The sequence below is a fragment of the Erpetoichthys calabaricus genome, chromosome 10 (genome assembly GCF_900747795.2).
Source record: "Erpetoichthys calabaricus chromosome 10, fErpCal1.3, whole genome shotgun sequence".
Lineage (NCBI taxonomy): Eukaryota > Metazoa > Chordata > Cladistia > Polypteriformes > Polypteridae > Erpetoichthys > Erpetoichthys calabaricus.
The window spans coordinates 62,749,884-62,765,895 of record NC_041403.2 but is presented as its reverse complement, the minus strand read 5'-3'; the positions used below and the strand labels follow the sequence as shown (position 1 = coordinate 62,765,895).

Genomic DNA, 16,012 nt, shown 5'->3' with positions numbered 1-16,012 from the left:
GCGTCAGCCTGACTACTGAATCTAAAAGGCATCCAGGATGAAGGCCCCTCCTGTGATGCTAATGTTTCCTTTGCTGGTAATCTTTTGTTTTACTATCATCATAGAAAGTATTAATTAAACTTTTCTGACTTTTATGCTAGGATGTTTTTTTACTTTTTTAATAGGGCCTTACAGATTAGTTTTTATCTACTGTTATCTATTATTTGTTGCATTTAGTTGGTTTGTTGTTATTCTCTTTAAATGAATCCTGTTTTGCTTTAAAAATTCTATACTTTATCTATTCATCTTGAATGATTTGATTAATAAAGTAGATACAGGGCACCTGGTGTGGGAAGATGCCATTAGAGTTCAGACAGGTTTAGCAGGATGAGGAGAACGGCATCATTGGTGGGTAGGTTGCACTGCCAAGTTCTTAGGTTTTCTTGGGGACCAAGGGTATGTCATCATTTAAAGCTAGGTTATATCAGGAGACACCTGTGTGTTGTTCATGCTAAAGACAGTGACTCCCTGTGAGAAATACTAAGGAGCGATAGGCCATAATTGGTGCTTAAGTGGATATGATCTGTGTGTCAGGGTCTTTTCATGTGTGATTGTGTTACGCTTAGGATGTGAGAGTACGAACACCCACAACACACTGGGTGAATTCCACTAAGTCCATGATACCACAACATATTCCTGTATATGCTGGCATCCTTTAGTTCATCATCACACTTCTTATTTTATATTGCCATCTTCTTATTGCTGCCACTCTTTTTTGTTTGTGCTAACTTCCTTCTTAATTCTTACCACTGATTCAGTAAAAATACCGCAACCTATGTACTTTGTTTCATTGTGAGTTGCACAGCCTTTTTTAAGTATTTTTTAATGCCACTATTTAACACAATACAAACACACTGCTATGTGAATTTCATTATCTCATTTAAGTTTGAAAAGTTGGAACCAGTACTTTGCTTCTGGTGTTTTCTTTACATTATATGGGAAAACCTGAAAACTGTCAATGGACATCCTCTGTAAAAAATTACTTCAGGCCTCATTGTGTGCTATACTGTAACGTGGCACAACCGTGCTATTGCACAACACAGAGTGCACTTCACCCACAGATAACAACAATGTTAGGCTAATAGACCACTGAAAATGTTTTAGCTCAGCTGCTTAAATTTCTTTCATGGCTACTCAGAAGTAAGGTTATGATGGTGAGGGCTGGGGACTCCACATGAGGCATTATGGGGGCTAACAGCAAATTGAGCTAGGTTGTAAAATTATGCTCTCATTTGATGCTGGACAACATCTTCAGTCAACTGTCAAAAAAATAAAAACATAAGTGTTTTTTTTCCAAACATGTCTGGAGATGTTAAGAGAATTGATGGATGGATGGATAGAGGCCGAATTTATTGTGTCATCAACCGTCACTTGTAATCTATAGGCAAAAAATTTATGAAGTAGTAGAGGAAAACCCTTAGCAGTAACAACAGACTTCCTTTTTAAATTAGCATACAGAAGGTGAGGTGATAGCTAAATGAAAAATCACAACCTCCAAAGAAAATTAAAACGCAGGGCATATAATTAGTGTCAGTTTGGAGGAAAAGACATTTTTGCGGATGCCTCTTTGCTTTCTTTTCACTTTAATTTTGACATTAGCTGAATAAGGTTATTACTGATATTGAACAGTTTTTAAATATTTTGGGTGAAAATAAGAAAAAAAACACAATTTAGAGCATATCTTGAAACAAAAGAACTACATACATTTTATGCAGCAGTAAAAATACATCCATCAGTAGTTAATAACATGGAAGTGAAATGTTTACTTGCATGCACAGTATAACAAATAAATTAATGTCAAAATTGACACCAGATATCTATGATTAAGATGTATACTAGACATCTTTATTAAACCCACAAAAAGAATGAATGTTGTTTGCTCAGTTGTCAGTTTATAAAAACTGAAACATCAGGCAAACTGGATTTTAAACATTCCTTGCACCGGTTCACAAATCAGGCCATTGTATAGTTGGTTGCATTGAACATATAGCATGGCACGGATGCAGTTTTATTCTGTGGACATAAATTACTTGTTTAACATGCAATACTAAACAATACTCTACATTCACATAAATTAGTCAGTTCCAAACAGCAACTCACTTGATAAGTATTAACAACTCACAATGTTGTAAACAACAAGTTATTCATTTGCTCTGATGTTCTATTAGATATGGCATTTCAAGGATGTGCCCCAAAAGGAAAAACAGAAACAATATACGCTTAAAAGAGTCGAATAATGTTAATATACAAAATCCCATTTAATTAGATATGGGGAATATTCAAAATTATGAAGATAATTATTGAGAATGGGCAACTTGAGTGGTTCATTTCATATTAAATAATCCAAGAAGCAATTAAAAATTCTACAGCTGCAAATATTAATTTGTCATATTATGAAATCAGGGTATTCAAGATGAAAGACATATTGCATACAAAAATAAGAAAGTGTGCTGCCTTAAAGAGCAAAAGCACTCCAACTCCCAGCATTAAATATATTATTGATTGTAATTTAAGTGTCTAATAGCTAAGCATCAAATTGAAACTGCCCGACGCTGAACAAGACATGGAAATTTCCTGTACTGTATTAAAATATGAGCAAGAAAAGCACTCTTTTCCATTGCTCCCTTAAAATTATAGCCAGTTATCCACTACTAATTGCTAAATTCAGTAAATGTTACAAAGAGGGACTTTGATATTTATTAATAAAGCAACTGAAAATTAAAAAACAGTGCTAACAAGCAATTAATAAAATGAATCTGACAATCACAGGGTTTACTGTGATCAACAGTTGTCATGTCTATATAATTTGCTTAAATGAGCTGATGATTAATAGGTTTTGCATATAAAAAGAATTTGGGTTAAAGAGAAACATACAAGTTATATAATTCAGGCAACTGTGTTAGATTACATTGTCTCAAACCCAAAGAGAAAAGAAACAGAAGTTCTGGAAAAGAGGATGGTGACAAAATTGGATGAAATAATAAAATCCCCTCAGTCCCCTCTAGGAGGCACTGTCTTAGAGCGCTTCAAGCCATAGACTCATTCCTCCATGGTGTGCTAAGAAGCACCTCAGGGGTCTTTTGTTCCTACTGCTATGAGGCAATTCAAAACTTCCTGATATCCCAAAGTAAATGCTTATACTCTTTAAATTCACTTTGCACTATCTGCTCAATATACATTTGTTATTGATTGTTTGATTGATTGATTTGAGTTATTTGTGCTGTGAGCCTGGATCTTTGTTTTTTTATGTCTCTGCTGCTCTATGCATCTAAATTTCCCCATGGGATTAATAAAGTTTATCTAATCTAAACTAATATAATCTAATCAAGATTTGCCTAGGGTAATGTAAACATTTCACAGTGAGTTTACCTAACAAAACTCAACTCCGTTAACAAGGGGTTCTAACATATTTATTTAGTGGGATATACAAGTATTAAGACTACATAATTATCTTTCATTAAAGTTGCAACTCTGAAACAAAATGAAATCTCAAAAATTTAAAGTAATTAGTTGGTGGCCAATAACAGCAATGTTGTGGGACATGGGCAGAAGAATGTGGGAGGTACCCCAACTTTAGGGTTCCTATGTGGAACAGGTCAGGTCCTGTCTTAAGTTTAAAATGACATGCAACACTTGTGCCAGTAAGTGTAACTGATCCCTTAATAGTGAACTGGCACACTTCTCCTAAACCCATTCCTGGAAGTAACCATGTATGGATTTTAAAGGACACTCCCTAAGAGGTGAGTTAGAATAAAGAGTTGATTTTACAGACAGGTAGTGTGGCCAGAGTTGAAAAATTATTTGAGAAGTTAACTAGCAAAATTCTGATGCACTGATTTTTTAAAACTATGACAAGAACAGGCAAATTCAGCCCAACAAGCTTGTCCATCCTGCTCATTTACTGTCCAAAATGACATGAAGTTGAAATTTGAAGGTTCCTGGACTCCAACTATTCACCAGACTACTTTGTAATTTATTCCATGTGTCTATGGTTCTTTGTGTGAAGAAAAACTTTCAAGCATTTTATGAAACCTCAGCCGAACAAGTTTCCAACCATGTCCCTTTATCCTTGTTGTAGAATTTATTTTACAGCAACAACTGAGATTTACGGAACTAATTCCCTTTATAAATTTACATACTTAAATCATGTCGCCTCTTAATCTCCCCTTGCTTAAAACTGGAAAGGTCTCTGATCATAGCTCATATCTCTCACTGTGAGAATTAGCATAGTTGCTGTCCTCTTGACTTTCTCTAGTGCTCCTATGTCTTTATTGTAATATGGAGACCAAAACTGAACACAGTGCACCAGATGAAGCCTCACTAGTGCATTATTTAACTCAAGATAGTCTCCCTTGACTTGTACTTCACATATTGTAATATATAATCTAATGTCTTATTAGCTTTCCTGATCGATTCTGTACACTTTCTGGATGTAGATAGTTCACTATGACAACTAGGTCCTCCTTGTAAGGTGTATTTTCATATTTCAGACCTCCCACTATGCTTTCAAATCTAACATTGTTACTTCCTGCATGTAATACTTTACCTTTAATTACAATAAATGTAATCTGCCACTAATCTGCCTAAGCTTGTAAGCTGTCTAAGACACTCTGTAACAATCTACCTGATTCTATATTATATGCCCTTCCACCTACTTTTGGTATCAACTGCAATGTTAACCATCTAATTGAATATGTTCTTGTCTAGATTGATTATGCATTTTGTTTTGATTGGTATGAAAAAAGCAATTTCTTTTCTATTTTTTAAACTAATTCCATGTGGTTTTCCTTTGGTCATCCTTTCCCTATGTCTTTTTAATTAATAAATCTATGACAATAACTAGATTAGAACAAATGCTTAAATATTAAATAAAAATATTTAAAAGCAGTCCTAGGAAGAAGGTCAAGCCATTAAAGGCCCAACATATATGTATATCCACACTAATGTGAGGCAAATTCAGATATGTTATATAGTACCTGCCAAACAATATAAAGAGTACACAATACATGTTTCGCCCTATTTGGGGCTCATCAGGTGTATGCACTTTTGCTTACTCTTGCAGGGATTGAATCTCGGATGTCAGGCCTGAGGCTTTGCACCATGGTGGCTGGATTGCTTATTTGACAGGGTGCAGATCAGAGTATTACATGCACAGGTGTGATCACAATCTGATATTTGGGTGGTTACCTACCAGGTAACATGTCTGCTTCTCGCAACTGAGAGGACGTGGCGGATGTCTGCCGGCTGGCCGACCAACCAAACGTGTTACAAGGTAATACTTGACAAAGAATGATACTTAAATCAAAGTGAGTTAATACAGATATGAGTTCTGGTGCAGTTGTTTGAGGTGTGAAATAAGTTATCTGCTCCTCTGCTATCTTAAATTTGGCAATATTAAATTACATACAAATACTGTATCTACAAGTGTTACAAGTAAATACTCAACAAAGAATGATACTTCTAGCAAATTCATTGTAAGCTAATACTGATATGAGTTCTGGTACTGTTATTTAAGGTGTGAAAGAAGCTAGCTGCTCTCCTGCTATCTGCTTGTTTTTGGGTGTTCTTTTGAACTCAAGACATAGACTGTGTCAAGATTCTTGGTGTTTCATGTGCTACTCTACTTTAAGCTTTATGATTGTAATTTGCTTTAGGTCAGGTGCAATAACTAATTCTTGCGATTTCTGCTGTCTTTGTCTGTTTTACATTGTTCTGCTCTTTGACTGCAACTCCTGTTCCAGACGTTGCCTTTCACAGGCTATTACATTCATGTTAATTTCAATATAGTATCAGTAAATGAAATAGGCTGTTTAGACTAAAGAATGTATTTTAAAGTAAACCGAGTATCATATTTGAAAGTCAGACACCTTAAGGCAGATTTGTAGGCTCTGACGGAAACTAGTGAATTGGAAGAAGAGCCAGTTAAACCCTTACTGGCAACATGGGATAGTTGAAAGAGAGATGGTTGATTAGGATGCGAACAAAAAAATTCTAAAAAAGCATTTGGCCAAGGACCAAACATCACTGGCAAAAACTGGTCAATCCTGCCTGTCGGTAGACTAGAACACCACAGGTCACTTTTGAGCACAAGTGGTTATGGGATGTTTTGTCAAAGGAAATCCAACTACACTTTTATTGTAAATTCAAATAAACAGTCAAAGCAAAAAGAAATAAAAAGTAAGCAAAGAGTACTAACAGGAGGAAGGCCCTGCCAAAACCAGAAATTGATTGGCATGTTGCAGTAAAGCAACGCTTTAAAGTAGGATAGGGGCAAAATAAAAATGAACTAACACTGTTAAATATAGGATGGCACAAAATAGTAAAGGTCAAAAACACACCGAAACTACAAGTTAAGGTGAGCACTATTTAGCTGTTGTGCAACTTTCCACCCCTGCTGTTTCCCTGAAACAGCATCTTAGTTGGCAGGTGCTGAATATTAAATTTCTGGTAACCACGGGGGCCGTGTTTTCTCTCTCTGATTTAATTTTACCCAGTGATGACACATGGCGGTGTGGCTTAATTCATCCAAATGTGAGCACACGCAGTACTGGAAAGATCCCTGGGACAAACTTAATCTACTGAACATTGTCAAATTTCCCTTGCTCCAGGTCTTCTAGAATCTTTGTTTAGTTTTTATTCATTTTGTATTATTTCAAGTAAAATATATACGTAGCTGTGTACACAAGACCACAATACACTGACATAAGCTGGGTGAAAAATTCATTTTTTTGTATTTCAGTCCCTAAAAATTTTTAAAGGTTACATCAACAAAAAGACCAAAAGGATATACCATCTGGAGGAAAGTCTAGATATATTCACAAACATCGCCACTGTTGTTTCATGAAATGTACAAAGAATTTGAATAAAATCACCATATGTTAAATATCTCAATTAATTAACTTCAGTATGCTTAAACTGAAAGTTATGAAAACAAGTAAGTAAAATTATAAGGAATTGTAATTTTAAAGCTGAATTTTTACATTATTTTTTAGCTTTTGTTATGCTGCAATATTTCATACCACAAAAAGGGGATACGTGTCAGATCAGCTTTTGCAAATGTGCTCAACTTCATGTCATATCAAGAATGCTAATTGAATGGGAAAGATGAAAACAAGAAAACAAGCTGCATTCTTCTTCATCAAATTTTCTGGAAATGTGGCCTATGCTGCTTTACAGTTATCAGCCACCTGTACCATGGATCATAGAGGCATTTTGATGCCAACTACAGCAATTTATATCCCAGGAGTTACTGACGGATTATCAAAGTTAAGGACTCTCGCCAGCACACAGCAAAGGCATTTGTTTCCTCTTTTTTTATTTCTACCGACAACATATTTCTGTGTGCAACCAGTGAGAATCATGAGTACCAGAGCCAAGCTTTTAATGAAATGAAAATATAAGTTGGTTGTGTACTCCTGAATCTAAGTACAGTAGAAATTCAATGACCGAGACTAAAATTGGGATCAAGGTTGGTTTGGTTAATCAAATTGTTTGGATACTCAAAAATACATGAGAATACACAGTTTATAAGAAACAAAGGTAATTATGCTTACAATTAAATTATTATATATAAGGTTATTACTCATAAAGTTTGAAATATAAAGTACTCATATTATACCAAAAAATGATTTAGAAAATATTTTGTAAATGAAAAACAAAACAAGCAATACAGTGGATATAAAAAGTCTACAGGGCCCAGCCAAAATGTCAGATTTTATGTAATAAAAAAATTAAACCAAGATAAATCCTGTCAGAACTTATTCGCCCTTTATTGCAAAATGAATTTATACAAAGAGGGTGAAAATAAATCAGAAACTGTTTATAGAGAAAAATGGAAAAAAAAATAATACACAAATCTGGTTGCATTAGTGTGCACGCTCTCTAAACTAATACTTAGTTGAAGCACCTTTTCATTTTTTTTTTTACAGCACTCAGTCTTTTTGGGTAAGAGCCAATCAGTTTGGCCATTTTTGCCCACTCCTCTTTGCAAAAAAATTCCAGATCTGTCAAATTACGAGGGCATTTCCTGTGCTCGGCTCTATCCAGGTCACCCCACAGATTTTCAATTGCATGAGACTGAAGTCTTACATCCTCTTTAACAGCAGTATTTCCACCAAACTGCACACACACCATGCCATTGCAGCTTCAAACCATTACCACATACATTTTTCATCTCAGCTGCAGATGTTCTCTCCATGTGCCAAAGCCTGGGGGCATTAATTATGGCATTTATTGGGTATTTATTCTGGCAAGGTGGTGAACTAACACATAGAGAGCAATATTTCTTGCTTTTAACTCCAGACAACTTTAAACCCTACCCCCAACTTCCCATACAACATTTTAAGGAGTTTTGTGTTTTGCATGTGTGGAATCTCATACAAAATGATTTTTTCGCTTTAACAATGAGAAACTGTATTTGATACAAAACTTTGCAGTTTCACTCATCACTAGCTATACTGCATATAATTTTGGAAAAAAATAATGGGAAATTAATGTATTAAATGAAAGGATTTAATGTTTCTGCATAACAACCAACACACTTAAAGTAGATTTTGCAATTTTTTAGGGAGTGGGGGCCACTGTGGTTCATGTAATTGATGGTTCTGATGATTGATAACTGATGTTCTACTGTATATACAATATTAAAGGATTTTAGTGGAAAATCGAGTATCTGTCACAGCAATGTTTTCCAATTGTTTTGTTCAACTTGTATCACTTATATTGTCTTTACGAGTGGCACAGTGCGTAGCGCTGCTGTCTCGCAGTTAAGAGAACAGGGTTCTCTTCCCGGGTCCTCCCTGCGTGGAGTTTGCATGTTCTCCCTGTGTCTGCGTGGGTTTCCTCCCACAGTCCAAAGACATGCAGGTTAGGTGCATTGGCGATTCTAAATTGTCCCTAGTGTGTGCTTGGTGTGTGTGCGTGTGTGTGTGTGTGTGTGTGCGCGCCCTGCGGTTAGGCTGGCGCCCTGCCTGGGGTTTGTTTCCTGCCTTGCTCCCTGTGTTGGCTGGGATTGGCTCCAGCAGACCCCCGTGACCCTGTAGTTAGGATATAGCGGGTTGGATAATGGATGGATGGATGGATATTGTCTTTACACAAAGTGATTATTTTTCTTAACCTAAATTATTTCATGACTTTGAAGAATTAAAAAAAAAACTACTTATTTGGAAAACTTGAATGATTTGGTATGACATCTTGTTCAACACATAATTTCAGTTATAGCTGGATAATAGTTATTTGACATCATTCCATTATATGAGAGACTCATCTCCTACTGTATCTTGTTTATTGGAAAAATGAAAAAAAAGGAAAAATTATACACAACTGAAAGTCATTGATAGAAACTGAGAAAGAAAGCAGGAAAAAAAATCAGTGGAAATGCCTCATACTTTACCTCTTAAATAGATTTTATTTTCAGGGCTGTGCACCAGGACTGAACTGACAGAATCCAGGCTGTCGTAGTTGCTGCATCCTAATGGCCCAGTACGGGTTTCTGTTACCTAGGAAACAATAGCAAATCATTTTGTAGTTGTTTCTTTCTTTATCATGTGCCGTATCATGACAAGATCTCAAATTATATTTGACTTCAGTGTATCCAAATTATTATCTGCTAAACCCAAAAGAGATTTAGTATAAAAATAAGTAAAATAGTAATTAGTTGTTATTCCTTTAAATTGTCTTGTATGATATTATATATTAGGCACACACACACACAAACATGCATCATACAGACAATGATCAGGCATAGAATTTGAACTCAGGATGGTGCTAGATTCATAAGGCAGCACCACTAACCTCTGTGCCTCCCTTATATTCATGTTGACAGACATAGACTTTAAAATATAAACTATATTATATACTGTGTGTTTATGGGGTCACTTTCTGGCCTTTTGATTCCCCACCAAAGTTATTTCCTCTTCACTTTCCATCTTTCTCTTTCCTTCTCTCACTTCTATCTCTTTCAAGAGAGAGAAAATCTTTGCTCCAACACTCTGCTCCCAACTCCAGATTCATTGAGTTACAGTAGATGCAATGCGCCATTGTCACATTACTTTGTCTTAATATGTATTTACACTAACAAGAGTGCTTCTTCTGAATGTGGTTATCACTGTTGTTGTGTTTTAGCAGGAGAGGCAGACTAGTTTTGCAATAAGATATAGTTCCTTTGCAGTGTACACCTCGGAAATGATGTGAACTTCTTAGCTGCTCAACACATTTTAAGGCCTAGTATAGCACTTTATTGTGCAATATTAAAACTAATATGTAATATACAAAATTCTGTAATCAAGATGATAAACATATTTGCAAGTGGTTAAATGAAAAAATTACAAAATGCATAATTCATAAAATCAACACAGTATTCATAATTTCTGCCACTATATGATTACGTCAAGTAGAATATATTGTATAAATAATCTATATTATATTTAATATAATAAATTCAATGTAATAATGTTATATATTGACCTGTCCAAATTCTATTGCTTGATGAAAGAAAATTAGTTTTATCTGAATCCCTTGTGTCCCTGACAATGTAAGAAGATTTCTAAAGAAGCAAGGGGTTCTAAGTAATGGCATCTTTTGACAATTATCATCCCTACTACCATAATTATTGATCAATTAACACCTGTATAAAGGCAGAAGACTCCAAAAAGAAAAGTTCACATTTCATAATTCAAGAATGTACATGAGTATATATAGTCTGTGCCCAAAGTTTAGTCAGTAAAGATTTTATTTAGGCAATAAGCTACTACAGGAGCAATAGTAGCAGACATATTAGCTGTTTTGTGTGGCAAGAGGAGGCTCACTGCAATTCTGGATGAGTAGCTGAATTTGTATATGGAAAGACTCACTCTTAATTCCAACAAAATGTCAACTTCCTGCTCATAGATTGCTTATAAAGAACAGGGGTCATTTCAATGCTGTTTGTTCCTGGTTTATAGCATCCCAATCACTAACCTGCTTAAACATTTAAGGGTGCTGAGGGAGTGGAGTCTTCATTGCTGTACTGGGATAGGAAGGCCAAAGCAGAAAAAACTCTAAAACCCTATACAGGGTGGCTGACTCCCTCTCATACACAAACCACACTAAGGCCAATTTAAAGTCACCAATTAAACCTGTAAGTCTTGTCACGCATGGCATCTAATTATCACTTTCTGTACTCTCTTAAGGTATATGATACCACTCCAAGATGAGAGGGATGATGTCGCTAAAAGTATCATCTTTCTGTCCCTCTGTAGTACGAAGAAGATGCCCAATGTGGGCAGATTCTCCTCCCACAGCATCCCAAGACGCCCCACATCTTCCAGGTGGGACCCAATAAGACTGGAAGTCCCCGGAAAAAAGTGTCTCTGTTCGGATCTGACCCATCATATGAGCTCCCTAATGTTAACACACTCTAGAGAGCCTGTGAAAAGCTGAACTGACTGATGCTAACTAAATGCTATGTATTATCAGATTCGCAAGTCTGTGGTTTCAATGATAATGAATATATTGATTTGGCAAATGTCTATACGCAGGTCTCTATTCCAGGAGGAAGAGAAAATATTCCATGACAAGAAGACATCAAGAAGTGGATATATTTTGAGGAGATACATCTACCATTCATAGATACTGAAGTTGATCTTTTAATAGAAGAGAAATGCCTATTTTCCATTGTGCCACCAAATGCTTATTTCTGTTCTTTATTTTGGTGCATGGACACTTTTGATATTGTTTGAGGCTGTCTAGTGCTGGTCACCATAGACACCTATTATATTAGAAACCTTGTTTTCTCCAGTGGCTTTCACTACAAACTGCTTAAGTAATATTCCAGTTTAATAAATTGAGTTCTAAAAAGTCTTGTGTTAAAGTTTTTAAGGACTCATGGTTCTTTTCTTTCAGTGTTCCCTAACCATAATAGAAATCAATGCCATAGCAGCTAGTACTTTTATTTGATAATATACCTAAGCATAATTGTGCAAATTAAGTAAAAGATTCATTTAGAATTAGTTTGGTTTAGTACTCGGTTTAGTACCCATGTGACCACTATGCTACAACCTTTCCTACATTCCTCTTTACATTTCTTACTTGTAAAAGACACAGCTCCCTGATGACTTTTTTATGGTACTTCAGTACTTATTTACTTTTTCTCTGAACCTGAAAAGGGTGTCACAGTTATGGGAGTTATCTTGCCTAAAAAGTGGAGCTCCAGCTCTTAATTATGAAACCACCAGTAGTTTTCAAGATGAAAGTCTTAGACAGGATGATTCTGAAACAACTGTGACTCCAGGTTACAAACCATCTCAACTCACTGCGGTATTATGTATCTGGGATATATAGGAGTAGATGATTCTCTGATCTACACTTTCTCCAGACAAAAAGAGTGCTATGGTCAGAATCATATTATACGGTTTCTGCAGCATTTTTCACCAGGATCTCTAACTGGGGAATAAGCTCAAGGTAATGCAAGTAGATATATCTAGAGTGTCCAGGACTACCTGACAGGAAAGAGTTTGAAAGACTCCAGGACAATGTTGTGAGGAAGACCATCTACAGCTACAAAACTCAAAATTGGGGAAATCGGGTAAAGAGGATTGACAAGCTTATTGGGGTGACTGGCCCGTTAATTTTTGTAAAGTTAAAATTTGTTTAAAACACACACATATACAATTGTGAGATACTGGAACCATGATATAATATGGGTTATTTTTGTTATATATTCACAAATTGTGTATTCTAGGTGAAAAAAATTAATTTGAGACTAAACTACAAAATTATCATCTTAGTTCTTTGCAATATTTTAAATATAACATCTCTCTATATATAAAATCCAACATCAGTCCGTATGTCTGTCCGCTTTACACGAGAGAACTACTTAATGGATTTAGATCGGGTGTTTTTCTGTAATTTGCTTGAACATTCCGGTTGATTTTGCAACCTCTCTCATCGCACTAAGTATCATAGTTCTCTTGCAGTACCACTTTATTTGCATGAATCCGAGTGAGATGCAGCGGGCCTCGGGGCAGGGTCCTCTTCACTCACACGCTAGCCTCGGGGCGTATCGTACATCTGCTTAGCTAGCAAATAAGAGAACTACTTAATGGATTTATAGCGGACCGTTTTCTAGAATTCGCTTGAACATTCGCGGTTGATTTTGAGACTTCTCTCATCATGCTAAGAATCATAGTTCGCTTGCAGTGAGCGATATATTTGCGCTAATCTGAGACAGAGGCTGCGGGCCGAAGCGTGATGTCAGGGGTAGGGAGCTGGGCAGGGCCCTCCTCGCTGTCCTGTTTCACTTCTACGCAGGTGAAGCCTCAGGGGATGGCTAGTAAACAATAAAATATAGTGAGTCACATATCTTGTGCAAGCAATAACTGCCCCAAACCACCAACCCATATATATATTTTTTCCACCTTTATATATGTATATATATTACAGCAGATGGCGTATCACAAATATTTGCATATACAGTAATCCCTCGCTATATCGCACTTCGTCTTTCACGGCTTCACTCCATCGTGGATTTTATATGTAAGCATATTTAAATATATATCGCGGATTTTTCGCTGCTTCGCGGGTTTCTGCGGACAATGGGTCTTTTAATTTCTGGTACATGCTTCCTCAGTTGGTTTGCCCAGTTGATTTCATACAAGGGACGCTATTGGCAGATGGCTGAGAAGCTACACAGCTTACTTTTCTTTCTCTCTCTCTCTTTCTCTCTTGCGCTGACTTTTTCTGATCCTGACGTAGGGGGATTGAGCAGGGGGGCTGTTCGCACACCTAGACGATACGGACGCTCATCTAAACATGCTGAAAGATTATCTTCACGTTGGCTACCTTCTGTGCGGCTGCTTCCTGAAACGACATGCTGCATGGAGCTTCGCATACTTAAAAGCTCGAAGGGCACATATTGATTTTTGATTGAAAAACAAACTCTGTCTCACTTTGTCTGCTCCTGACGGAGGGGGTGTGAGCTGCCGCCTTCAACAGCTTTGTGCCGCGGTGCTTCGCATACTTAAAAGAAAAACAGCCCTATTGATCTGTTTGCTTTTCTCTCTATCTATGTGACATTCTGTGCTCCTGACAAGCACTCCTTTGAAGAGGAAGATATGTTTGCATTCTTTTAATTGTGAGACGGAACTGTCATCTCTGTCTTGTCATGGAGCACAGTTTAAACTTTTGAAAAAGAGACAAATGTTTGTTTGCAGTGTTTGAATAAAGTTCATGTCTCTCTACAACCTCCTGTGTTTCTGCGCAAATCTGTGACCCAAGCATGACAATATAAAAATAACCATATAAACATATGGTTTCTACTTTGCGGATTTTCTTATTTCACGGGTGGCTCTGGAACGCAACCCCCGCGATGGAGGAGGGATTACTGTATAATTTATTACTAGAAATGTTTGTGATGTGCCATCTGTTGGAATGACAAGTGCAATGTATTTTATTAATACACATTTCATTGTATGTTGACCCTGTGTTAACCTATATATGACAAATAAACCTAAACCTAAACCTAAACCTAAACCTAAATACATTCCAATAGATGGTACACTACCAATTTTAACGTTGAGGTCTGTGTTGATTACTTATATTTCACTGACAGAAAAGAAATGAAAAATGGCATTAAAATAAGTACATTTGTACTGTACTGTACATTCGAGAAAAAGCTTTGCTGATCAGAGGTACTTTTGCAAAAGACTTTTATTTACACATTACCATCATATTTTACTTAATCCATACACACCTGAACTAAATGCAAAAAAAAAATGGATTAATGTTCTAATCCTGGTTTTTATATCTCTCTTTCAAAGGTTTAGAGCACTTTCTAATGGTTTTGCTGTGTTGATGTTTCTCAAACACATTTCCAAAACCATTTTCTCAACTTGCCTGATTTATTCTTGTCCTCAACAGTGTATGATCTTTGCAATATTCAGTCACATTATGTATGTTTTTCATCATAAAAAAGTTCACAATGTTCCCTTTAAAATATTAACTCACTAAATTATAAACTCAACATTTTTTGATACTGTATGAATGAACTTTATATAAGCAAGCATAAAAAATATATTTTTAAAGGAATCTAACAATGACCTCATATGTAATGATGCAAAACTTTAAAATATTTCTTACTTTAATATTTGTATGCAAAAGCATTCCATTATAATAAAAGATTTTCTCTGAAGAAAATTTAACTTAGAACCTAGTGACCCTTAATTATAGACTGTGATGATGACATGATAGTGGTTTGAAGCTGGCATTAATCCAGTTATCAATTCACTCTTACTAATGATTGTAATAATGGACAAATTAAGCTTCCAGCCAGCATTGCACATCACTTAAAGCTAGGCAAGACACATTAAGTTCAGGGCAAAAACATTTACAGTACGATAAATGTGGAGGAACGTCATAACTAATGCTAACCTGCCTCTTTGAGCCCTGCTAATAGTGTTTCTTGCTCATCCATCTGTAGTTTAATACAGCTACTTGCCTACCAAAGAAAATACTTTACTAATTTATAAAATAAATAATATTGTCAAATAAATGACCTATCTGTGTGAACTCTAAAGTTCCATCCAGTGTTGTTTCCTGACTTGTGCCAAATGCTGAAAAACAAATGAATGATGCATGAATGAATGAAGGAATTAATGTAATTTTCTGACCTCTGTCTTAGTGAAAGCATGAATGTGATTTTAGGACTGATTATGAAATTCATCTTAAACTAATATTTGAAAATTAAGAGTTGCATACATTAAACATACCACATAACCACTATTCCTTATGATCCCCTCATTCACTCTCACTCTCACTCTCTCTCTCACTCTCATTCTGCATAACAAAAAGATAATCAAGCAGGAAAATTATTTGGACATTAGTTCCAGTAGTACAAAACCATTAATCAATGAGAAAAAAAACCTTCATTATTTAGGCTGAATCAACATTCAGAGGGTAAGGTAGAACTGATTACTTCAGAAGCATAATAATGTGATTT

General features: G+C 35.9%; 1 protein-coding gene across 2 annotated transcripts in view; it reads right to left on the bottom strand.

Moving 5' to 3' along the window:
* Positions 1 to 16,012, bottom strand: part of brinp2 (bone morphogenetic protein/retinoic acid inducible neural-specific 2) — a 724,527-nt gene that overhangs the window by 541,372 nt on the left and 167,143 nt on the right. For both annotated transcript variants that reach the window (XR_007936145.1, XM_028811321.2), the window contains exon 5: positions 9,431 to 9,536. Coding sequence is in view for 1 of the 2 variants with exons in the window: in XM_028811321.2 (XP_028667154.1) it covers positions 9,431 to 9,536 (106 nt within the window). In the remaining variant the exon portion in view is untranslated. The remainder of the gene's footprint in view (positions 1 to 9,430; positions 9,537 to 16,012) is intronic.